The sequence below is a fragment of the Fistularia commersonii genome, chromosome 3 (assembly GCF_037954325.1).
Source record: "Fistularia commersonii isolate RoL2024-O1a breed Wild chromosome 3, RoL_Fcom_v1.0, whole genome shotgun sequence".
Lineage (NCBI taxonomy): Eukaryota > Metazoa > Chordata > Actinopteri > Syngnathiformes > Fistulariidae > Fistularia > Fistularia commersonii.
In genome coordinates this window covers 9,933,826-9,959,410 of record NC_141286.1, presented here as the reverse complement: position 1 = coordinate 9,959,410, position 25,585 = coordinate 9,933,826, and the positions used below count along the sequence as shown (strand labels likewise).

The 25,585-nt window shown below is 47.8% G+C and overlaps 1 protein-coding gene across 7 annotated transcripts in view; it reads left to right on the top strand.

The window, feature by feature from the left end:
• The window catches only part of arap1 (ArfGAP with RhoGAP domain, ankyrin repeat and PH domain 1), a 31,724-nt gene extending 6,666 nt beyond the window's left edge, over window positions 1-25,058 (top strand). For 2 of the 7 annotated variants that reach the window (XM_086143580.1, XM_086143581.1), the window contains exons 2-34: window positions 1,931-2,857; window positions 4,953-5,116; window positions 5,524-5,612; window positions 5,694-5,776; window positions 6,903-7,055; window positions 7,148-7,217; window positions 7,329-7,449; window positions 7,535-7,719; window positions 7,844-7,950; window positions 9,023-9,222; window positions 9,302-9,387; window positions 10,955-11,137; window positions 15,051-15,225; window positions 15,710-15,844; window positions 15,925-16,060; window positions 16,158-16,260; window positions 16,347-16,539; window positions 16,653-16,698; window positions 16,777-16,940; window positions 17,976-18,188; window positions 18,578-18,683; window positions 18,768-18,915; window positions 19,152-19,235; window positions 19,333-19,407; window positions 19,477-19,594; window positions 19,989-20,102; window positions 20,199-20,344; window positions 20,450-20,532; window positions 21,493-21,552; window positions 22,231-22,297; window positions 22,424-22,582; window positions 23,252-23,289; window positions 23,658-25,058. In XM_086143580.1, coding sequence (XP_085999706.1) covers window positions 1,992-2,857; window positions 4,953-5,116; window positions 5,524-5,612; window positions 5,694-5,776; window positions 6,903-7,055; window positions 7,148-7,217; window positions 7,329-7,449; window positions 7,535-7,719; window positions 7,844-7,950; window positions 9,023-9,222; window positions 9,302-9,387; window positions 10,955-11,137; window positions 15,051-15,225; window positions 15,710-15,844; window positions 15,925-16,060; window positions 16,158-16,260; window positions 16,347-16,539; window positions 16,653-16,698; window positions 16,777-16,940; window positions 17,976-18,188; window positions 18,578-18,683; window positions 18,768-18,915; window positions 19,152-19,235; window positions 19,333-19,407; window positions 19,477-19,594; window positions 19,989-20,102; window positions 20,199-20,344; window positions 20,450-20,532; window positions 21,493-21,552; window positions 22,231-22,297; window positions 22,424-22,582; window positions 23,252-23,272 — 4,653 coding nt within the window. In that variant the 5' untranslated portion in view covers window positions 1,931-1,991 and the 3' untranslated portion in view covers window positions 23,273-23,289; window positions 23,658-25,058. Of the gene's footprint in view, window positions 1-1,930; window positions 2,858-3,898; window positions 4,333-4,952; window positions 5,117-5,523; window positions 5,613-5,693; window positions 5,777-6,902; window positions 7,056-7,147; window positions 7,218-7,328; window positions 7,450-7,534; window positions 7,720-7,843; window positions 7,951-9,022; window positions 9,223-9,301; window positions 9,388-10,954; window positions 11,138-15,050; window positions 15,226-15,709; window positions 15,845-15,924; window positions 16,061-16,157; window positions 16,261-16,346; window positions 16,540-16,652; window positions 16,699-16,776; window positions 16,941-17,975; window positions 18,189-18,577; window positions 18,684-18,767; window positions 18,916-19,151; window positions 19,236-19,332; window positions 19,408-19,476; window positions 19,595-19,988; window positions 20,103-20,198; window positions 20,345-20,449; window positions 20,533-21,492; window positions 21,553-22,230; window positions 22,298-22,423; window positions 22,583-23,251; window positions 23,290-23,654 lie in introns of those variants that run through there. The other 5 variants (XM_086143583.1, XM_086143584.1, XM_086143582.1 and 2 more) reach the window with 5 other exon arrangements.
• Window positions 25,059-25,585: the final 527 nt, after the last annotated feature.

Genomic DNA, 25,585 nt, shown 5'->3' with positions numbered 1-25,585 from the left:
GTTAGTTAGTTTGTGTGTGTCAGTTTTGATCAGTTGCATCATTTGAATTGTCTAATAAAATAATAATCATTCAATTTTTCAACTGGATATTTTTTGAACTTCATGAAGCTCTCCTGCAATGCCTTCTAATGACCACCAGGGGACTTTGAGCATCACTGGCTCTTAACGTCAGTCCACCAAGAAATCCAAATAAAGCTTTCACACGAGAGTATGATTTCATAGCTTTAAATAGCTTCAACAGTGTCAAAAATATCTTTGAGGGCGGCACTGGAGCTGCAGTCAGTGCTTCCTCTTCCCAGTGGGAAGGTTCCTGGTTGGAATCCTAGCTGGTTAGCTTCCACCGTGGAGTGTTCATGTTCTCACTGTGTCCGCATGGGGTTCCTTTTGGGTTCCTTCCGCAGTCCAAAAGCATGCAGGAGATTTATCTGAGACCCTACATTGTACAGATGTGTGAATGAGATGGTGAATGGGCTCCATATAAGCATCTCCATGGCCCTAAGTGCAGGTCAAATGGTATGGATCATGAATGACTGAATAAACAAATGACTTTCGGTGGGCGCCGCTGGTGTCAGGGGGTTTGGTGGGATCCTGAGAAAGCACTCGTGTGTTTAAGGCACTGAGATGAGTCACGGCACGGAACACCGGCATTTCTTTTATCGTAATTTACAATCTGTTGAAAGCGTCTGAATATTAGCTGCACCAGCTAAAAATAAACAAATATATGCATAGATATATTGGGCGTAATTGTGTATAAGTCGTAGGTGTCCATGTTGTAACATGAGATATTCACACAGAAACATTTTTTAAAACTTTTAATTAAATGCATTCCGGTAACATCCACAAATATGTATGGGAAATGCTTTTTTCCAATCTGTGCCTGTAACGGGCTCATGAAAAAGTTAATGATAAATAACGCAAGCAAAAGTCCGCCCATCCATCCTTCCATACATTTTCTATCCCTGCTTTGTCCTACTCCAGCTGATTGATATCTTTGTCTTCCTGCTGTGCACTAAAACCATTAAAGTTGTCTTTTTTGGTGTTGAAATTGAACACTAATTTCATTGGTCTGATGTGCCGAGGCAAAATGAGAATGAGAACAACTTTATTTATCCCGAAGGAAATTGTTGTGCCTGAGTTTCAAGCAACAACATAACAGTAATAGATAATAGTTGGGAGGAGGAAGAATAAGAAATACAATGAAATATAAATTGTCTTAACTGTTAACTACAAAGATTATGAAATGATAGTGGCATGAAGCTTGTTAGCCCCCAAAAATCCATTAATTAGCCGCATCATTGTTTAAGCCGCAGTGTTCAAAGTGTGTGAAAGAAGTAGCGGCTTATAGTCCGGAAATTACAGTCCTATTTTCATATTTTTGCATTCTTGTGTATGTATTGTACATTTTGGATCGATATCTTAATTTGAATATTCTTCTATTATTATTTGCTCCACACTTTTATACCCGGTAATGCTGCTGAGACAATTGAGACTCCCTGTCTCGGGATCGATGAAGTCTATCTTATCTGGTGGAATATTAATCCTTTCAGTAATGAGAAGTCACCAAAATCGGGAAAACGGGCCAAACACTCTAAACTCTCGCTCCAAATGATGGATTTTGTCGTAAAACTGAAGCTACTCATGCAACTTCCTGCCTTCCGACCCGTTCAACACCATGCTGGTGGCCAACTTCTGGTTGCCGTTGTAAAAAGCCAGCCATGATCAGAGATTCAAGATTCAAAGTGTATATATGTCATGTGTCTGGAAACGTTTCCCAGTACAATTAAATTCTAATTTTGCCAACCATAGGTAGCAAAATAAAAGGGAGCATATGCATTTTAATCAATGCATCTGCAAGCACAGAATAAAAAGTCCAACTCCGTCTTGGAATGTTGAAATATTGAAACCTCATTTGTTTCTCCGTCCTCCACAGATTGCACGCGCCATGATCTGACTGTGCGTCAGAGAGACACCCCCTCGCTGTCAAGGCGGCCATGTCTCAGCCTTCGGTGTGGGACTGGCTGTGCGGGCTGCGACTCGAGCAGTACTCTGAGGCCTTCCTGAGCGCCGGGCTGTCGTCGCCGAGGGAATGCATGAACATCACAGCGGAGCAGCTGGAGAGTTTCGGCGTCACCCTGCCGGGTCACCGGAGGCGCATCCTGGCCAGCTTGAGGAAATCGCAGGGCCACCAGCACGCCGCGACGCAAGCGGACCCTGACGCTGGCCTCGGAGGCGGCATGGCAGACCCTGAGCCGGAGGAGGCGGGGCAACAAGAAAACCCCGTGCACCTACCGCTGGAAAAACATGCACAGGCAGAACCGGAGAAAGATTACGCCAAATCATCAGCGGTGCCCTCAATTAAAGAAGAGAATTATCCGGTTCTGCAGGAAAGACAAGTTTCCAGGACGAATGAGTACACTGGAGGAGGAGAGATGAAACAGAAACCGGAGCCCTGCGGACGAGGGCGAGAGGGCGTCGACGGCCAGGGGGAGAGGCCGGTGCCGAAGGAGAGGACTAAGTTTCGCGTGAGCGCGACAGACTCCCACGCCGTCCCCCGGATCTCCCCGGCTTGTGACGTCCCTTTACCCCCGGTTCCTCCGCGAAGCACCCTCAACTGCCCCCCTCAGTGCTTCACCGCCGCCAGGGATCCCGACGCGAAAAGCTCGTCCTCGCCCACATCGCCGCCGCCTGCTCGGCTCCCTGTCCGGAGCTCAGGCAGCGATGGAAGAAGGAGGACGGCGCCTGTCTCCCCGAGCAGAGTGAGAAACGCTCCGCCTCTCCCCCCAAAGACAGGGTTCCCCCCTAAAGGCCCCCCGCCCGTCCCACAGAGGAGCTCCCTGCAGACGCCCACCCCACACAGGTAAGGGTCTCTTGACTAGAATCTGTCTCATGCTAATTTGGCTCCAATATATTAGCAACCGGCTAAAAAAATCTTCCTCACTTTCATGTAATGATGCACAGAGAGGGACCTGCAAAATATATTTTTTTTTAAATGTGGAGGAGAGGAAAAGCAAATGAATAATTTAAAATGAAAAAAATGATCAAACTGACTCTTTGATCACTCTTGACTCTTTTTGAGTTCATTAAAGGCAACAGCATCAGCTGATCTGCTCCAGGGTGTTTGCTTTTTTACATGTTTTGCTTTGTAAACCCCGGCGGACTTAAATTCAGAAATTATTGATGTATTTATATTGCACTTGAATGCACCTCGGATCAACTGGTGTGTTTGTGTGTGTGTGTGTGTGTAGAAGCGGGGGTTAAACTGCGTGACACTGCTATCTACTGGAAATGGTGTGCAAATGCACCCATAGACTGTCGACGTCGTTGCACTTTACAAACCAACAAACAAAGGTGTCTGCGGAGCCAAAGCCCGCCAGAAAACGGCCCGGGTTTTAGTGCACGGCTTTAAAAACATCCGACCGAGAAATCGGCCTTCAATTCTGAAACCTCTACGCATCGCATTCGAAGGTCTCTTGTGTTTCACACCCGGAGAGATCGGGGGAGGCTTGTGTTTGTGTTTTCTTTTTCACAGCTCCTTGTGAGCATTGGTGTTTTGGCAGGTCACCCATTGCCTTGAATGTTAATGTGCGTCTACTTTGTGCTGCGTCACCGGTAAAAGGTGGACAGAGGGGGTTCCCAGGGAGCCTCCACTCTGCGACAAAATCGCGCTCGCTCTGCATTCTGGCCCAGAACCGGCTGAAGGCGGCAACGTTGCCGAGGGGGGGCCGCGGGGGTGGGAGAAAGTCTCCAGCGGAGAGGTACGTTTCTGGGTCCTCCTGCTGTCTGTCAGGACAGTGCGAGGGGAAGAAGGAGGATCAGATAAACCAGAGCGTTTCCTCGTCTCCTCCTCCCCGCTGCTGGTAAACGTGCTACTTCCTCCTCTCCTTTTTTTTTGTTTTGCTTTTCAAACCCCGTCTTCTGGCTATAAAGGTGCTTTTTTTTTTTACAACTCAGCCGTTGCCATGGGCAAGGACTCGTGGCCAGCGTGACCGGACAGGTACCGTTGACATCGCGTCTTCGCTCGCCGTTTTGCACCTGCAAGCCTCGTCTCCATCTCTTTATCTATTTCACTTCCAGTCCGTGTTCCCTTTTTCCAGAGCTAGATGTTCATCTCAGAGGCTCTAGATGTCTGAGCCTCCCAACATGTTGCACGGCTGTTTTTAAGTTTATTTTTCTGTCGAGACGACCGTCGCTGTCGAAGCGCCATTTCTGGTGTATTTTACATCGGCCTCATGGCACCTCGCCCAGAGGGGAAGGAGAGTAATTATAGCGTTTTATGTTCGGCCCCCCATTCAGCCTGCTTCCTCTGAGAACCAGGAGGAACCGTTTCGTCAGGTCAGTTTCCCGTCATTGTGGATCTCTTATTCTTTTTTGGTGTAAAAAGAGGATCGCTCTAACATCACACCAGTTCACTTTTTAAAAATTCACACACGCCTCCGGCCTCAACGCCTCGACGTTGCGATATCTCGGTGTGTCGTCCCGACGTATCCGAGTTGCCGTCTCCCCTCAACTCTGATGCCAAATCCTTCACTGCCGAAATGTGGAACAGAAACAAACCTTGGACGGTTTCCTGGTTGTGCAGAGTACATTGTGTGTGTGTGTGTGTTTGTGTATATGTGTGTGTGCGGCCACCGCAAGCTAGGGGGGTTTGCAAAAAAGGTAAAACCGTGATGACGAAACCCATAGCAGGCGGAGCACACCCAGGAGGAAGTTTGACGTTGAACTTCTAGTTATCACCAAATGTGAATCCCAGCACCACGGCGACGGTCCAAGGATGTGCAGGGGGGGTCGGGGGGTCTTCAGCCTTGCCATGGTTAGATAGTAAGAGCGCAAGGGGGTCATTTCCAGAGCGTCTCGTTCCCATGATCTGGTCGAGTTTAGATGGAACATCCCTGCTGGTGGAGAGCTGGATCGAAGGTTGACCATCTCTATCTGCCCCCCCTCCTCCCATGTAGCCCTCCTTCCACCGGCTCAGGCACGGAGGAGATGCAGAAGGAGCAGGCGCCGCAGGTCCCGCCGCGGAGCAGCAGGTCGACGCAGGCTCAGGAAACCCGACGGGCGTCGGCCCACCTGGAGGTCCTGCCGTCCAGGAGGAGCTCTCAAACCCCCCAGAACCCTTGTGAGTCTGAACTTACTGTGTGGAAACACCAATGCACTTACCTGCTAAAACGGCCCTGAACCGGGGGTCGGGGGCTCAGGGGTCAGAGGCCACAGGCCGCAACCCAGAACCAAATCTTCCACGCTTTTATTTTTGTTTTTTACACCCTTATAAACTTTCAGTCTTTGTCTTCCTGCTCCTTTTCAACTTCCCCCTTTTTTTTTAAGTATTTCTGCAGCTTTGCATAATCCGCCGCAGGAAATCCTCAGCTTGGATGTGAAATCTTTTTTGAAGTCGTTATTGAAAGTACAAAGCAGAAGAAAAAAAAAAAAAACGGATAAATCCGGGAGGTCATAGAAACATGTTTTTCAATCTGTATTTTTGTCTTATTTTGCTGAGTAACCCTTGCAATTCCCCGCCTCCTCCAGATTTGTGTTTTGCCAATGACGACTCAGACGACTACGAGGAACCAGGCGCGACCTACACGCTCATTCAGCCGGTGAAGACGCCTGACAGGGTGCGGCGCTATTGGAGTTACCCAAAACGCCGCTGCTGCCACTAAACCGACATTCTGACGTTCAGCTCTCTGCTCCCGCAGGAAATGTCCCTGCAAGTGCCGAGTATGGCGAAGGGGCGCTACAGCTCGCTGTGCAGCGATGACGAGCTGCTGGGTGACGAAGAGTGAGTCACACACACACACACACACATCCACACATAGTTTCCAGTTGAATTAAACCAGTCCTTCTCAATTATTTTCTGTTACGTCACCCCCTGGGAAAAACAAAACATTTTGCGCTCTCCGCCTTGACTGTAAATTGTATCATTGTCTATAAAATTGTTCCACGCACACCTCTGCACACCATTGTATCGTTATAGAAATATAGATCAACTTGCAACAAAGAATAACTTTATTGCCTTTTTTTTTAAGATAACAGTGCTCGCTGGTTCACTGAAAGTGCTTTCACATGGCGGGATGATTGTTGGCAATATTCGTCACGTTTTCTTTGAAAAAACTCAAGCGGCTTATCAGTGTAATAGGGGTATAATGTCTTTAAGCGACAATTTATTTGGCTTCATGCTGGTCGCTGCCAACATTTTTCCACAGTAAACACACCGGTCTTTCCTCATCTCCCACCGTGGTCACAGTGAAGCCAAGCGCTACTTACGCTAAATCATATTTCCTCGTCGTAGCTTTCAGCTGACTTTCGTTTGTCCCATTATCTTTGTCTCTCATCGCTTTTCTTATCATCCCTGTTAAATATTTTCCATGGCGTCTCTTGAGGGTTTATTCACTGCACTTCATATCTCCTGCTCTGTGCTGTGTGTGTGTGTGCTCACTGCGGAAAAAAAAACCTATGCCATAGAACTAATACTAGACCATAAACGTGTTTCCCAGGGTCAGACGCGCCCCCCATGGCATCGCCCCACTATTTGAGAAGCAATTGAGTAAATGAAATTGCAAAGCCATGCTTGACTGATTCTGATGAGGCTTCCCTCCCCTGTCTTCAAGCTGTCTCCAAACCACTGATACCCATCAGTGGTTTTGCTGTTACCGCAGGCTAAAAACAGACCGGAGGTTCATTGGCACGTTGTTCAGAATTTTGTCTCTATATAATGGTTGCACATACAATATGTGGCCCTGTGATTGGCCCAGGGTGAACCCGCTTCCCGTCCAATCGAAGCGGGGATAGGTATCATTCTCCCTGTTACCCTCAAATGCAGGATAGGCGGTTTAGAAAATGTATGAAGGAATAATCTTTTCAAAATCATGATTTAAATGTTTTTTCTTCTCCTAAACCGTTCACAGCCCTGCCGAGTGGGTGGATTCTGGCCTCAGTAGCCTGCAGAGCAGCGTCTACCTGCCGAGCAGCGGCAGACGGACCTCGGCTCCCGGGGAGGATACGTCACACCTGCATGCTGTCATAAAGATGGGCTGGTTGGACAAGAATCCACCGCAGGGGTAGGAACGCAACCCATACACACTCGGGTGAACACACGCCACACACACTCATCACTTGAGTGAACACACCCACCGTATTTGCATGTCTCCAGGGCCCTTTACTACCAGAGACGATGGGTGAAGCTGGACGTGGACTACCTGAGGTATTTCGACAGCGAGAAGGTACGGACGCCCGCAGGTGTATTTGTAACATTCGACAAATATGTGAGCCCGCACACACCCTGCGTGCAGGCACGTGTGTGTGTGTGTCAGTGTTGCCGTTCGCCCTCGTAGGAAGTCTATTCCAAGAGGACCATCGCGACCTCTTCGATCACGAATGTGAACGCCGTCGGGGAGCTGAAGTTCGAGGTGGTCACCGGCGGCCGCACCTTCGCCTTCAGGGCCGAAAACGAAGGTGCGTCGCGTGAGTCCGTGTTTATCGTGCGACGATACGCGGCGACGTGGACCTTCACCGCCGCTTCTCATGCACAAACTTCCAGCGGAGAGGAACGAGTGGGTGGCCGTGCTGCAGGACTGCACCAGGGGGCGCCACGGTCGCAGCACCATGAGCCCGGGCTCGCCGCTCATGCCGGACTTCAAGGGCTACCTGGAGCTCAAGGGGCTCCGCTCCAAACTTTACACCGTTGTCGCCTCTGATAAGGTCTTCCTCTACAAGAACATGGAGGTGAGTTTCCCTCCTGGGAACTTATCTTCTAGAAGTGTCCCTTCTTCGTGTTCTTGCGTAACCTCATTTGCAAAAATCCTCAAAATAGAATCAATGCAATGAATTGTGTGTGTGTTTGTCCCAGGACTACCGAATAGGGGTGGGCATCACAGCCATCGAGATGAACGTGGGAAATGTGAAGGTGACGGATCGGCGGAGCTTTGACCTCACAACGCCGTATCGCATTTTCAGGTGCCAGGTGTTATTAATGCCTCATTTGTCTGCCCAAAAATGTGTTATTCTCACGTAAAATTAGATCATATCGTCTCGTGGGAATTTCGGTCGCTCTTCTGTCTTCAGTGGGGTGTCTTTGAGGAGCCATGAAAAGCCCTTTGTGTGTGTGTGTATGTGTGTGTGTGTGTGTGTGTGTGTGTGTGTGTGTGTGTGTGTGTGTGTGTTTGCATGTTCTTTTTGGCTGACAGTTTGAGGCACGCAGCGCAAGGGCTTAGCTTTGACAGGGAGGGAAAAAAAAGCTGAGTTCAGGCTCTGTGTGTGTGTGTGTGTGTGTGTGTGTGTGTGTGTGTGTGTGTGTGTGTGTGTGTGTGTGTCCAAGTGTCTGCTCTTGTCCCTCTGTTTTCACTGGGGATGTGTGTATGTCTCTGCATGTTGGCAGGATCTTCATCAAAACACTTATTTTGTGTGTGTGTGTGTGTGCGCGCGCGCGTGCACTGAAGGAAGTGTGTGTGTGTGTCGAAGTGTGTGCTTGTGTCCCGCTGTCTCACTGGGGATGTGTTTCATCAAAAAGACATCCAGTGTGCGCGTGCTTGTGTGTGTGTGTCAGTGTGCGCTTGTGTCCCACCGTTTTCACTGGAGATGTGTGTATGTCTGCATTTTTGGAGGATCTTCATCAAAAGACACCCAGTGTATATGAGTTTGGGTGCAAGCGTGTGTGTGTGTGTGTGTGTGTGTGTGTGTGTGTGTGTGTGTGTGTGTGCCGCGGTCCCACTGTTTCCACCCCGGGATGTGTGTATGTCTCTGCATATTTTGGTAGATCTTCGTGTGTGTGCGTGTTTTCTTTTCTGAGACGGCCTTGTGACTCCAATCTCAGTATTATTTTTAAGCTTTGCAGAAATGATCCGACCCAGAGGAGGAAGTCTCTGGTCTATTTGTGACACCCAAGCACATCAAGAGCCGTGTTAGTCAGACTGCATCGGACCGATAGGCGTAAGGATACGCAGGAAGGAGGCCCGGGGAGCCGATCCTTTCTGCCGGGCACCGTCATGTCAGGATTAACGCTCGGCCGCATCTTGGTGTCCCTTCGCAGTTTTGTAGCGGAGTCGGAGCAGCTGAGGGAGCAGTGGGTGGACGCCATGCTGGACTCCATCGGCGAGGCCTTGTCCAACAAGGAGGTTGCCGATCGGCTCTGGGCCGAGCCCAGCAATAGTTTCTGCGCCGACTGTGGGGCTCCCAAGCCGGAGTGGGCGGCCATCAACCTGTGCGTGGTGGTCTGCAAACGCTGCGCAGGTGCGGATATTCGTGCATCCGTTCGGTTGGTTTATTTCAATCGCTCCTGGAGATTGGCATTTACTTAAATGTGCCGCAGGCGAGCACCGAGGCCTGGGGCCCAGCATCTCCAAGGTACGGAGTCTGACGATGGACAGAAAGGTCTGGACAGAGGAGCTCATGCAGGTACATCTGCCGACACTTACACAGAAAACTGTCGCTTGCCCGGGTTCTCTTAGGGTTCCCCGACATCAGGGGTGTCAAACTCATTTCTCATGGCGGGCCACATACGGCCAAGGTAGATGTCAAGTGGGCCGGACCGTTAAAATAATGGCGTACTCAGCAATAAATAACCAAAATATAATGTCTTTCCTGTGTTTTGGTGTAAAGAAGTACAAGAACATTAGGAAAATCTTGAAATTTCATGAACAATCCCTTTACAAAACATTTCATGAAACACCTCATATTTCCTTCGACAAAAGTGAAATTTACTTCTATCATTCACATGTATGCATTGCAATCATGTGATCATGCGATCCCACTGATTGTACAAAGGCACAAAACTTTAACAAGTAATTGGTATTGAAAAATATAGTAATGCACTTTAAGATTAAATGAGACTTATAAAGAAAGGGATTTTTAAACCATTTACACATGTGCATATAAAATCTGAATTGAATCCCTGCCTACACCCTACAAACTAAAAAGAGCGCTATTAAATGTGTAAGGAAGAAAGTGTTCACCTGTCCTGTAAATGTGTAAACTTCATACATGAAACATGCATACACATACAATACATACTGAAAATGTATGGAGTTGCATGAAAATTGAATTCCACCATACTCGTTTGTAGTGAAGCTGGTGACTAACTTTAAATTGCACATTTTCGCTAGCAATTAGCTAGCTGGCTTTTCCCGCCGCTTCGCTGATTTCTCGGCTATGGGTGAAAGTGGACGCTGTTTCCTCAGACCGGCCAGCAATTCGTTGATGTTATCTCTTCTCAGTTGTCTCTGCAAGTTGTCATATTTTTCGGTCTGATGGGTCTCGTAGTGGCGCCGTATACTATATTCTTTAAATACCGAAACTTGTTGCAAACACGCCAAGCACGAAGGTTTCCCATGCGTCTCCGTAAATAAATAGGGCGTAGTCCGTTTTTCTTTGAAAATTCTACACTCTTTAACTACTTTTCTCTATTTTGATAACGACATTTTGGCTAATGAGGGCGTAGCGGGGAGGTGGAGAACAGGGTAGAAAAAAACGTCATAACAAGCAGCAGGTGGTGCATTGATAACGTCTGCTGATTGGTCCGTCTCAGTGATGCGGATTGTCGTCTACTCTGACCAAAATAGTGCGCCCCCTAGCAGAAAATTCTTAAATTGCATTTAATTAAAAAAAATAAATCCTTGTCTTTTATGCATTTTTTTCACTTTCAAAATTATCCTGCGGGCCTGGTCGAACCCCTTTGCGGGCCGGTTCCGGCCCGCAGGCCGTATGTTTGACACCCCTACCCTACATACAGGCATTCAACTCTCATTCAGTCATTATATAGAGACATGCTGTAATTCACCCTGTCATAATAAAGAGTCATCCCAACAATTCACCACTGGCATAGAGTTTCACCAATTTAACAAAATCAAAGAAATATATGTTAATCACCTCATTGGTTTCCGTGTTTGTTTCCCGTGCACGTCTTGGTCCGTTCAGAAGCTGCACATCTCAGTTGTCCCCCCAAAACATGTCACCTGTAACCCAGGTGTTCCTGCTGGTCGGCAATGAGCGGGCCAACAGCTTCTGGGCCGCCAACGTTCCTCCAAGCGAAGCCCTGACGCCGTGCAGCTGCAGCGACGACCGCCGGCACTTCATCAGCAACAAGTACCGGCAGGGCAAATACAGGAAGTACCACCCGCTGTACGGGAACCAGAAGGAACTGGATAACGTGAGTCCAAAACGCACGCCACTGGGGTCACAGGTCGGGGATTCCCGGGCACGTCAGTGCGTCTTGTGAAAGACGAGGCATTCTGATTTTACGGGCGGTGGAACCGCTGCAACCCTTTTTGCCTTTTTATTTCCACCTATCGTCATGGATATATATATACACACACACACATACATATCAGGCTATGAGTCATTTAGCAAAAACAACAAAAATGCTGCAAAACGTGCGTCGTACTTCTGGGACACTGGATTAGAAAAGGCTGGAATAATCAACTCACAACGGGGGAGGGGGGGGTGCATTAATGTTAATAACACAGTTATAAGTGGTTTGTTATAGAATGTTAATAACACAGTTATAAGCGGTTTGTAACATCTGTGCTCCAAAAAAAAAGTCGCTTCAATGAAAGGAGACATTACGTCGCAGTCGGAGAACTCCCTGATGGAGCGGCGGGGGCCCCGGCCTGGTGTTCTCGTAACCCCCTCCCCCAGAAGTAGGTCTTTTGGGAAGTCTCGGTGTTTTGTGCACGCTGACCTTGCTCGCTCATTTAGCGGCTTAGCTCGCCGCTAAGTATGCAAGTGAGTCACACCACCTGACTGGCATTGCCCCCCCCCTTCCATTCCCACCCCTGTTTTGAAATAAACTCATAAATCACATGCAGGACGTCCCACTTTCACCCCCCCCCCTCCTGTGAGATAGCATCTCCTTTCCTGTTACCCCTTCTCTTACTCTGTCAAACATTGTGAATCCCCTGAATAAATGCACCCCTGCAGGAGAGGGCTGTGCTAAAACCCCCATTGATTGCAAATGTGTGTGTGTGTGTGTGTGTGTGCAGGATAAGGCTTAAATTCCAGCAGGGTGCTGAATCCAGGTCGCCCTCTTGTTTCTTGCCCCAGGTCTCAGTTTCATTTCTTGTTTGGTTTTCCTTTTTTTTTTTTTTTTTTTGTTTCTCACTGTGACATCACGTCTCCCTGCCCCGGCAAGAATGCGTTGTGGCTCCGCCCCCTTTTTTCTATCTCCTCCCCGTCGCTCCTCATTGTTTGGCTTTCTGACTTGCTGAGGAAAAGTTTCTCTCCTCGCTCCCCGGGGCCCGTTTTCACTTGTGAAGTGGACCTTTAATTCCCCACCCTCGCTCAGAAGGAGATTCAGATGTAATTTTTTTTTTTTTTGTTTTCTGTTGAACTTTTTCTCTTTTCTGTCTGCCAACCGCTCAAAGGCCACGAAGCCTGGGGAGCCGATAGCATAAGCAGGTGAGGTTTTGGGCTCGGGACAGGGTGGTGAAGGTATGTGGTGTTCCTGCTGGCGTGTTCTTGCAGATTAGCTCCCTTAAAGAATGCAAGTGTGTGTTTTCATTGAGGGCAAAGACATCAGGTTTATTCAGGAACCAGTGTCAGTGGACTTTGGCTGTGTGACAGTGTGTGTGTGTCTGTGTGTGTGTGCATGCGTGAGGTTGCTGCTCTCATAAACCTGATTAGATGAGCTTACAGGCCCGCAGGGGTCGGAAATCCGTGCACGTCGTTGTGACAACATGCATCCTGAAATGTGTGTGTTTGTGGGTGTGTGCGCTCCTATGCTTATGTCAGCCTGTATTGCCAGTATCTGTGTGTCTGTGCATGTCTGCTGTGTGTGTGTGTGTGTGTGTGTGTGTGTGTGTGTGTGTGTTCCAATGCCTATATGCCTATATTGCTGGTTTTGTCACTATCTACGCGTGTACTCCCATGCTTATGTTGGCGTGTGTGTGTGTGTGTGTGTGTGTGTGCGTGTGTGTGTGTGTGTGTGTGTGTGTGTGTGTGTGTGTGTGTGTGTGTGTGTGTGTGTGTGTGTGTGTGTGTGTGTGCGTTCCAATGCCTATGTTGCTTGTTTTGTCACTATCCGGGGGGGTGTGAGCTCCCATGTCTATGTTGGCCTGTGTGTGTGTGTGTGTGTGTGTGTGTGTGTGTGTGTGTGTGTGTGTGTGTGTCCACGTGGGGTCTCCCTGCTTGGCTGCTAATGAGATCAGCTCTATCAAAGGACATCATTGTCCCATCCTGCCCCCCCACACAGCCTCTTCTTCTTCTTCTTCTTCTTCTTCTTCTTCTTCTTCTTCTTCCTTTTCTGAAACCCTCTCAAGGCCGGACATCCTAGGAAGTGGGGAGTGATGTCCATGGTGCTCTACTGATCCCAGCAGTCGGGGAGATTTTGGCCCGCTGGGTTTCGAATGCCGGAACATTCCTCCGTTTGTTTTTTTTTTCCAAACTGGTTTCCAGACGAACCGTCTCCTTCCACCAAGAACATCTTGAGTCCATTGTCACCCCTCCTCCTCTTCTTCCTCCTTCTCCTCCCAAATGGACAACCACATTCCTCCTCACGTCTCAGAGCAGCGCGCCGCTGTGTGTGTCTGTGTGTGTATGTGTATGTCTGAGTGAGTTGACGAGCGGCGTATCCACTGTCTTTACTGCGTTACAACACTGTTGTTTAAAAAATCTTTTTATTGATTTGTCAACCCCGCCCCTTAAACACACACACACGCACTCCTGTTAAACAGACTTGTTACTTCTCCATGTAACACCCTACTGAACATGTGTTTTCGCGTCTCTCTGCTCTTTCACCTGTCTAGATTTACAATCACACACACATTCATCTGTAACATATGCAAAAGAACGGCTATGCTCATCTGGATTTAATATGTGGGCGTGCGCGTGCGTATGTGTGTGTGTGTAAATGTAAAATTGTGGGTGTGTTCAACGTACAGTGGAATCGACCAGGCAGAGGAAGTTGACCTTGTGTGTGTGTGTGTGTGTGTGTGTGTGTGCGAGTTGGCATCACACACACATCAAATCCATCCCCCAATGAATGAGTGACTAAGAAGACTTTCATCTCCTCCTCACAATATTTTCCTTCCCCCCCTTCGTCCGCTGTGATGGCGAGTCCAGATGTTGGGCTGTGATTCTTAGACACACCCAGATAAAATCTCTCTGCCTGGCTCTCTGGGGATGTTGAGTAAGATTCTCAAATTCCCCCTCTTGTCTCCTCCGCATGCGTGCATGTTTGTGTGTGTGTGTGTGTGTGTCCACCGACAAAATCAGCCCTCTTCCCTTGTTGCCCCTTTGGTCAAGTGATCTGATTGGTCCACTTCCCTGAGCTGATGGTACACAGCTGGCTGACCTACATCAAGCACACACACACACAAACACACACACACAGGCCCACAGGTTAGAATGAGAATCAGGTTAATTTAGGCTGAATGATTGAATGAATGAATAGACTCATAGTGCATCTGAAGAAAGAGATGGATGTGAGTGTTGACATTTTTGACGTGTGTGTGTGTGTGTGTGTGTGTGTCAACATAGCTTAAGTGTGGGAGGGGCACTAAATGTCACTTGCACTGTGGAATTTCTCAGTCAGTGTCAAAAATAAAGAGCCCACTGGTTTTTACAGAAGTGTGTGTGTGAGTGAGTGTTTATGCATGTGTGTGTGTGTGTGCGTGCGTCTGCTTGTGTGAAATTTTCCTCAGCTGTGAAAATACCCCCTTTTCTTAGTCATATGTTTTCTAAGCCCCTTCCCCCTGCCTTTCCCCCATTACCACCTTCATCGAAGTAAGATCGTCGAAACAGTTGCCACACACACTAACACACACACACACACTAACACACACACCAAAGGCACGGCTTCACTATCGGTCGACTTCCAAGAATCTTCATTCAGTTCTTAAGATGGTATTGCCACATAATAACAGATTTTTGGTGTAAAAAGTAGTGGATTAGTGTGTGTGTGTGTGTTTGTGTGTGTTTTGTGTGTGTGCCTGGGGGTGGCAATATAGCAACTAACACAGGAAGCTCTCCTTGTCACCTCAATCCTGCTCAATGAAAGCAGAACTTGCCTTGAAGTGTGCACTTGACAACCCATAACCCTGTCTGTCATCCTCTCCCCGTCCCAGGCACTGTGCATCAACGTGCAGAGCAGTGATGTGCTGGAGACGCTGAGCCTGATCTTCTGTGGCGCCGATGTGAACTGCTCTACCGGCATGGCGGGCTGCCCCTCCCCGATTTCGCTGGCCAACACGCACTCTCAGCCGCTGCAGGCCGAGCTGATGAGCCTCAACCTCAACACAGGTGGGCTCAAAAACAATTTAGAGGACTCTAAATTTTCCTTTTGCATTCACGAGCTGCCTCACTCTCACTGATGCGTCACCAAACGGAGCAATACTGCCAGAATCCATAGGGGAGGGCGGTGTTTCACAGTTTGCGCAAGTGCAACCAAAGAAAGGATGAAGAAGACAACATTGTGCTGCTGACCCTGCCTTTGTCTTGTACATTTAACACCAGCTCCTTGGCTGCCGCCATGTTTGTTATTATCTGAAACTGAACCAGGAAGTGACCTCTGCACTGCCCCCTAGTTGACGTGTTGCTTAATATCCAGGTCAAGCAGGCGTGGGAAGTATGTGGGCGGGGACATTTAACCCAGACGTACATGTTTACCTACGAGCATAAAACCCCGCCTCTCTACCTGTTGGCTCCGCCCCCTACCTACCAGGATGACATGTGTTTGTTTAGACGATTGAAACGTGTCATAAGGCTTTTACTTTGAAAACCGCAGAGCTGCCGCGGTTGGAGGTGGCATCCGACATGGAGACGGCGCACTACTCAGCAACACCATGCGTGTCTCACAACGGCTTCCTGTTCAAGACCGGCTCGATGGTGCGGGCAGTCACCGAGCACAAAGCCCGAGAGGGTAGGGGCGGTCACCGTGGAACGCTGCGCGTGCAGACAGCGGCGTGAATCCTAAACGGCGTTCTCTTCCTCCTCCCACAGAGTTCAGCCGGCGCTGGTGCACGCTGAACGACGGCACCTTCAGCTACTACGAGAGCGATAGGAACGCCAACCCTAACGGGGCTCTCAAGGCGACGGAAATCGTCTGTCTGGCCGTGGACCCTCCCAAAAAGCACGGGTACGGAGACACTCTGTAGATATCACTGTAAACATAACGCGTGGTAAAATGGTCGATGGATTCATCATCTTCTGAACCATCCTCTGATCCCGCCCAGGTACGAGCACACCTTCGAGGTCTACTCCGAGTCGGAGCGTCTCTACCTGTTCGGCACTGACGACCCCAAGGGGCACGGAGAGTGGGTCAAGTCCCTCGCCAAGGTAACAGCAAGCGGGTCAGATGTTTCTGTAGATGACGGGAGATGTTTCGGTGGCGGTGAAGCTTTAACTTCTACCCCCTCTGGTAGAGCATCACGCCCGCTGTGGCCGAGCCGCTGCTCAGGCTGAGCTTCGAGCGCATCGGGCGGCTGCGGTGCAAAGACGGCCTCAACCTGCAGACGTCCAAGGTAGGCTGGTTTGCCCTGGCGGGGTCCACGCTGCACGCCTGCCTAGAGAACGGCCAGGAGGAGGAGATACACCTACGCAAGCTGAACGAACTCTGTGAGAACATGCACACACACGCACACTATGAAGGTTGTACAAAAGAAATCAAAATAGTACATTGATCCACCAGGGGGAAATTGCTTAAATTTAACGTTTGTGTTGCTTCACAGCCATCCAGCAGGAGAACGAGGTTCTGGTTTTGGTGGAAAGAGGCAGGTGAGAGAACCCTGTCCATTCCCCCCTCCACACAGGTCCTCACCTCCCATTCATCTTCACTTCTTCTTGTCATCCCAGGACGCTGTACATCGAGGGCGAACGCAAGCTGGACTTCTCCGGCTGGTGCGGCGCCATCCAGGGTGCGGCGAGAGGCGGCGGGGACACGCTGGGCCAGCAGCAGCTGACTGAGATGGACATACCGGTGATCGTCCATAGCTGTATCGGATACATCACACAGTGCGGTGAGATGCTATCTATCCCTCTATCCGTCTATCCATCCATCAGTCTGTTTATCTGTCTGTTGGTAGAAGCTGTTTAAGAAATACACTTTGAACTACACGTGTGTGTGTGTGTATAGTATATTTGGTTGTGTATGGATATGTGTATATATTGCATATGCTCTTATGTATATGTGTGTATATGTGTGTGTAGCTATGTGTATATATTGCATATGCATGTGTATATATGTCTAAATACTGTATATGTACATATGTATGTGTGTATGTGTGTATGTATATACCGTACATACATGTATGCATGTGTCTGTGTGCACGTGTATGTACAGGACTGTCTCAGAAAATTAGGAAAGTTCTTTATCTTCTGTAATTCAATTAAACAAACAAAAATGACTTTTTCATGATATTCTAGTATTTTGATGTAGGATTTTTGAGTTTTCTTGAGATGTAAGCCATAATCAGCAATATTAAAAAAATAAAAGGCTTGCAATATTTCAGTTGATTTGTAATAAATCCAGAATGTATGACATTTTTGTTTTTGTAATTGCATTACAGAAGATAAAGAACTTTATCACAATATTCTAATTTTCGGAGACAGTCCTGTATGTGTATATATGTTTGTTTGTTTGTTTGTTTATTTAGAAGTTTATTAGGACAGTTTACAATTACATTAAGCACAGAGGCAGAGATGTTTGTACCAGATTGTAGCTCATAGCTAATTTCCATCTGTAGTCCTGGACAAACAAACATAAAACTGTACAAAAATAGACAATATATATAAAATATACAGATAGGCAATAAAATAACTATACAATATATAAACAGGCAATAAAATATGTATTTTGCAAGTTGAAAGTGGTATTGTTGTAATATTGTTGTGATATTATTACTTTGGTCATATGGGGGTCATCAGATGTATTTATGTATTTATACAGTATGTGTGTATACTGTATGTGTGTGTGTGTGTGTGTGTCCGTTTATATGTCACTGCACCTGAACCCTTCCATCCATCTCGTTTGCATGGCGATGCCTTTCGTTCAGGCCTGATGTCCGAGGGAATCTACCGCAAAAGCGGCGTGAGCTCTCGCGTGGCGGCACTCTATGACCGCTTCCGTAGCGACGCCCGCAGCGTGCGGCTGAAGGAGGGCGAGCACATGGTGGACGACGTCTCCAGCACCCTCAAACGCTTCTTCAGAGAGCTGGAGGAGGGGCTGTTCACCACCGAGGACGCCAGCACATGGCTCAGCACCGCCGGTAAGACAGTGTGTGAGCCAGTGAGTGAGTGAGAAGGTACTGTATGTGTGCAGGTGTTTGTCAGTATGTTTGTGTGTGAGTGAGTGTGTTTGAGTGTGTGTGTGCATGTATGTATGTGTGCATGTTTTGTCAGTATGTCTGTGCTTGTGTGAGTGAGTGAGTGAGTGAGTGAGTGAGTGTGTGTGTGTGTGTGTGTGTGTGCCGATCTTTGCTTGTCTTATCTTCCCATTGATACCCCTTCCGTCGTGCTCTTGCACTGTAACCCTTCTGTCCAACTCTTCCTCACATACATGTCTTTCTCCTCTTCCTCAGTAGTTGCCTTGTATTCATCATCCTCCTGTTCTCCTCCTCCTCCTCCTCCTCCCTTCTTCCTCCCTTTTCTTCCCCAGCCATTCAGGATGAGAGTAAGAAAATTTCCCAGTACCAAACACTGCTGAACAGACTGCCTCGCTTTAACAAAGCCACACTACAGGCCTTAATCAACCACCTCTACTGGTGAGTAACACACATATGCACACACACATCTGCACAAACACGCACACAGATCCTCATCCTCCACCATTTTATTCCAACTCCCAGTGTGCAACGGTTCTCCGCCATGAACCAGATGAACCTCCACAACCTTGCCATCGTTTTCGGCCCCACGCTTTTCCAGATGGATGGGAAGGACTACACGGCGGGGCGCGCCGTGGAGGACCTCATCCAGCACTACACCTGCATCTTCAAGGTGGGGCAGCCGTCCCCCGCAGGGTCACGCTGTTCGGATTTCCTCTTCATCTGATATATTATTAGTTCTGTTCATCACCCCAGGATCACACTGGGTAGCTTCAAAAACACAACTGAACCCTTAGCCGCTATGAGTGTGTGCATGTCTTTTGTGCTTGGATGGATGAGATCCAGACCCACCCGCCTGCTCTTCTTGCAAACATACACAATGCCTGAAATGTCCTGTTTTCCTTGCAGGTGGACGAGCAGCAGCTGAAGAAGCAGCTGGAGGAGATCACCCTCATCATCGAAATGCGAGAGAAACTCAACACGAAGTTCCCCGTGAGTGCCTGGCTAATAACATAGCGTTAGCATTCGTTTTAGCATGCATACGCACCGCAGCTCAGATCCGCTCCTGTTTTCCCGTGTGACGCCGCAGAGCACCGAGCCCGGCGGACACTTCATCTACTCGGTGTACCTGGAGCAGATGGAGAACGCCGAACAGCTGGTCAAGGTAGCCCCATCCCTCTCACTCCACGCCCATTGAGAAGAACTGCCAAATAAATATGCTGTTCGTCCCCAGATCCCCGCTTCCATGACGGCAGCGGAGCTGACGTGTGACGTCCTGGATCGCCGCAACATCCCAGTGACGGGCAAAGACTACTGGAGCTGCTGGGAGGTCAACAGCAAGGAGGAAATGGGTGAGGCGACGTTCCTTCAAGCTGTTGCATGCCGTAATCCTTCCCCCACCGGTCCTTTCTGTCCTCTCTTCCCCGGATGGCTTCACGCGAGCAAACCGTTTGTTAGATAACAAAGAAAAATTGGAGACCGTATGTCTGAGACCTTCTTGCGGCGTCGAGTAGTTTATTTTTTTTTTTAAAGCAGTATGTCATCCATCTGGTTTCCCCACCAGGATGCAAGCGATTCTGGTAAGACTTCTGGGTCTGGAGGATTTCCCGTCACTCTGAGTTGAGGTCAATGGGGAATTCTGAAAATCTATAGTATGTTGTTTGCCATGCAGCGCTCACCCTCTTTTTTTTTTTGAAACATTTTTTTATGATAATTCAGCATCCTTTTCCCACGTTCTTCTGCCAGAGCGCCCCCTGCACTACCAGGAGCGGGTCTTGTCCATCCTGCCCTCCTTCGGCACCGACTCTCGCCTGCTGATCAAGAAGCACCTCACCATGGAGGCCATGTTGATCTACCTGTGTAAGCATTGCCCCCACCCCCCACCGCCGTCTTCACACCCACACACACACACACACATGCCTGACTTCTAACCGAAATCCCAATCCCGTCCTCCAGCGAGTAAAGTTGATCCGTCCAAACATGGCAGGATGAAATTCCGGGAGGGCAGGAGCATCCTGGGCGTCGGACTGCCCTCAGCCAGCTTCCACGACCGCTACTTTATCCTAAATTCCAGCTCCCTGCGGATGTACAAGGATGTCAGGGTGAGTGGCACGTGTGTGTGTGTGTGTGTTTTTGTGTGTGTGGGTGCGCATGTGTTTTGGATGCTCGTTTGCTCACACACACACACCTTCTTTCCATCCGCTCAGAGTAACAACTGGGAACACGAGTGGCCGGTGAAGAACCTGAAGATATATCTGGGAATCAAGAAGAAATTCCAGCCACCCACGTGGTGAGTGTGTTCAGCAACATCCCACACACACACACACACACACACACACACACTTTCTCTTCATCAGACTGAGCATATGAGTGTAGGTTGCTCCCTAATAAAACACACACAGACATTTCATCAACTGTGATTTTAAGCCAAAACACTCACACATTTAATTTCAGGTGTCTCTGAATGCACCAGCTGATGTTTGCTTCATTAATGCTGCATGTAAACAATATACAGCGGAACCTTGACTTATGGGTGCTTCAACTTACAAGTTTTCCATAATATTTTGTCTATTTTATTTTATTTTTTTCTGCTTTGTGATTCTAGTCGAGATCTGAGTTAGGAGGGGCCAGGATGAGGGTTTGACACCAATGTGGCCGCCACTGTCCATGAACTGCTGTTTAAAATTAGCTGGACACGCCACCCACAGCTAGGTAGCCTAGAGAAAATCATGGAAAAACATGTGGTTTGATTGTTTTAAAGAGAGGAAAGGCATCGATAAATAAAGGTTAGCCATAAAGTGTAGCATTAAGTGTTGAGCCAGTAATTTAAGTATATAGCACCAAATAAAAAAACTCCCCACCTCCTCCAAAGCCGCTGTCATATTTGTCCAATCTTCAAGGTAAACACACTTAATAAACCGGTTAATTTCTTTACATTCTCTTTCATTATACATTATTATTTTGTTATACATCATTTGTTATTTATAAAAGACATTTTTGGATCGTCCTGAACAGATAAACAGCGTGAATACAGCTCAATGGGGAAATTTGATTCGATTAAGAGCTAATCGAGTTACGAGCTTCATGATTTCAACTCCCAAGTCAACTTTCGACCGCTCAATCCATTCAGACTTAACTAGAGGGCAGACTGGAGTCCAGGTTCTGTGCCTTTGCCAGCAGCCGCCCTTCGGCCCGCCGTAATCTTCTAACAGCCGTGTCTTCCTCCCTCTGTGCTGCTGCTGGTGAAAAGCTGGGGCCTGACGCTGGTCTATGAGAGCAAAAAGCAGGAGAAGACAGAGAGGCAGCATTGGTGAGTATCCTCCAATACCCCCCCGTCTGGGGGGGGGGAAACCCAGCTGCCGGGCCGCAGAAACATTCATATCTTAATTACAGTGAATCAGCAGAATGAAGGCGTCACGCTGAGTGACCGTGGGGATCGCAGAGAAGAAATGAAATTATTTCTGCCTGCTTGGACAGACCAACCTTTTTTTTAAACTAGTTAAGCAGCACTAATGAGCTCTGATGCAGCCGTGTGTGTGTGTGTGTGTGTGTGTGTGTGTGTGTGCGAACATGTGTGTGTGTGGTCTGTAAGCTTCCCCCTGCTCAAAGCACTTGAATCCAGGTTGAGAAGCAATGACCACGTTACAGCCCCTTTTTTCAGCAAAGCCAACATCTCGGCGGAGGAGATCCACAGGGACGACACACACACACACACACACACTTGCTCCTCACACACACACACACACACATCAGTTGCCTTCGTTATTTTTGTGAAACACAAAGGATCCAGCTGAATAATTCGAGTAATCTTCGTGAAGCAACAAAATCACAGCTGCAAGCTTTATGCCACAGTACACACCTGTGTGTCACACACACACACACACACACACACACACACACACACACACACACACACACACACACACACACACACACACACGCACACCATAATCTATTCACAAGTAAGTAATGGTGTTTGTTTATGCAGGTTGTACGTCTGCTGTGACAGTCACCCGGAAATGAGGGAGTGGTACGCAACTTTTCTGAGTATACAGGTGTGATCCCTCTCTCTTACACACACACACACACACACACATATAGAGGACCATAATGTCCATATATTTTATTTTTCCAGTGTTTTAATGCAAGTGTTGCCCACTCTTTTCTTTTTTCCTCCAAAGTATGACGGCAATGTGTGGCCCGAGGGCGGACTGCAGCCGTCACGAGTGAAACGCGTCTTGCCGAGTATGCGTCACGGTAATGTGTCACTGATACCGTTGCGTGGCAGTGAGAATGAGATGCGGAACAGCGTGGCAGCTTTCAGCCAAGACCCGCTTAGTGTGAGTTGGGGCTACCAATCATGGTGGGGGGATGGACTAATCCTTGGTTGAGGGTGGGGGGGTTTGGCATCAGGGATACTAATGCTGAGCAGGTGACGTCGTCCCTCGAGCATCATCACCTGGATGCACTTTAGCTTAACCTTTGAATCGGAAATTTAAAAAAAAAAGACCTCACTTGTGCAGCATTAGTAACCTCTGCTCTGTGATTTGTCTTTTATTGCATTTATTCTCTGGATTCTCAAACTAGCTTCATCTTGAGCTACAGTAGGAGTGTGTGTTTGTTTATGTGTGTGTGAGAGTTATCCAATCACCACAGCAGTTGTGAGTTCTACTGAAGGACGGGACGATGGCACTGCAGCAGGAACCGCCTGCAGGAACCTGCCTCCAGGGAGTGCCGCCATGAGTTTTTATGAATGGGAAGGAAGGTGTGCTTTGGTGGCGGGTACTGACAGGAGCTGGGTTCACACGCCATGTTTTAGGGATTAACTGCACCCTGGTCATTTTGCTTGTATGGATTGGACCCTGTGTGTGTGTGTGTGTGTGTGTGTGTGTGTGTGTGACTGCGCTTATTTTTAACTTAAATTTAATCCGCCAATGTTTGCAGATGGCTCTCAAGTCTCTGTACATATTTCCCTTCCATTTTAATCTCTCTGCGCTTTTAATTTTCAGCTCTATAGGGATGTTCAATAACAGCTGCTGCAAGCAAGGTGAGTTCCATGCACCAAGTCCAGGTTAAGGCATTAAAAAAGGAAATTTAACATATACATAGAAATGTATTTGAAGGTAAAAAAAAAAGCAAATGAATTGCAAAATCAGAATCAAAAAATTCTTAAATTGCAAATAGTGTACAGGGAACTGGAGAACAAAAATATAATGTTTAACTCAGGAAAACAAACAAAAAAATTGTTTGAAAGTTTTCATATAGAAGATGATGCAAGGGAAGACGTAGTGTAAATCAAAATCAAGTCTCATACTTGCAATATCATAATGTTGCAATGATAAAGGCTTTTTGCTTTTGTTTATTCATATTTTACATCAAACAATCCCCCCCCCCGTCTGTCTCGTTGAAAAGCAGATGGTCATCCTCATTCTCTCGACACCCCAGCGACGCCACGGGCCCGCTGCTGCTCCGACCAGGCCGACCCGACCCCCCGAGAACATCGGCGGCTGGGTGTGAACCGGACCAGAGGGGAGCCCCGGCGCCACGCGTGAAATCCAACCCTCGAGTTTACCACTTAACCTGTACATTTAGAAACGAGACTGCAATCATTCCGCTTGACCGGGAAATTCTTCCCCCCCCTGCGGTCGGCGCCAGTTCGTGCATTCACTGCACTGCATTGCGGGAAAAGAAGCGCGATAGACTTGCTCAGAGATGCTCCTCACTCCCATATCGTTGGTTTTCACAAAGGACATACCGATTGGTCTAAAGCATGTAGACAGATCGCCTGGAGACTTCTTACGTTGTCTTAAAACATAGTCCAATCGCACCTAACCATCCCCATCGCCTCTATCTCTGGATGTCCCTCAATGAAGCTACTGAAATAACACAGGAGCAGCATCGCTCCCGCAGTATTTACATTTTCACACATTTAGCTCGTCGTTGAGTGATGTTAGAAATAAACCTGTGTCTTATTTTTGTTTTCAATCAAAAAAAAAAAACAGGCCTGGCACTTCACCACTCTGTAATCACTCTGCCTGTTTTAATGTTCAAAACAAAGTAGTGTCGTGGAACAATCTGTGTTTTACCTGCAGTCACCTGGAAGAGCCACTTGCACTGGAACGGCTCCTCATCGCCCTCTTCTGGGTGCCAGGGGTTTCTATGGTCTTATTTATTTTTCAGACAAGAGGACACTAGAGCTTGCATTGTGTTCTCCTCACCAAGAGAAGCGTGATAGCCAGAGAGTATAGGTTTGTGTGTGTGTGTGTGTGTGTGTGTGTGTGTGTGTGTGTGTGTGTGTGTGTGTGTGTGCACTCGCACTGCCCATCAACCTAGCTTTGACCTGTAAGGATGTCATTACATTCGTCCATTCATCCCATCACATGTTGTTTGTCTTGCATCATTCTGTCATGTAAACAAATGAACGGACCAACAGAAGCAGGAAAGTTGTTTACATAGAATCTTCCATTTTCTCACAGTATGAGAGTTTTTATTTTTTAATTTTTATTGGTAAGATGCGGGAACAAGCTCCTTTTTTTGTAAAGTCCTTGTTCCTTTTTTATTTTCTGCTTCTGACCCTCCCAGGCCAGGCAGATAAGAGAGTATGAATGCAGTGAAACACCATTGGAACAACAACAACAACTGCAACAACATCAACAACCGTAACAACAACAACAACAACAGTTTTGTTGGTAACGTAATGGATTTGTTGTCTTAAAGGTACTTTAAAAGTCCTGAAACACGTCCACTATGATTGTTGGTTCTCTGCCTTTTCATTTTTATTCTATTTTGCATTGAAACTCTAATAAAGACATTCCGTCAGCTGTGTGTTTTGTGAACATGAATTCAAGGATATGGGATGATAACACACACACACACACACCTTAAAAGGTAAGTGGTCTTTCGCTTGGTACCTTCCTCCTGTTCTATGTTCCTGCATCTGGTGGTTTCATTAGATCATGTTAAAGGTGAGTGATGAACTCATCTACCTCATTCTTCTTGATCTTGACCCATGTGTCATCTACATACCTCCTTTGGCCTTGCTCTCAACCTCCTCCATGTATAAGTTCACCACTATTGGGGATAGAAACGGCTGTTGAATTGGAAATAGGTGGTCTGTAGACACTATGTGCACAGGATGGTTGGAGTTCCTGCTCCTCCAAGTTCCTACCCATCAGGATCCCTTAACAGTCAGGTGTTTGCATTTGGTTCCCCCTGCATGTATTCTTCATGTTCTCCCCCGTGCCCTCCTGTGTGGAGTTTCAATGTCTTCTGAACCCGGTTCCTGTCTGGGTTGTGTCTCCCGTGTTCTCACGCCTGGGTTCCCCGGGTACTCCGTCTGAGAG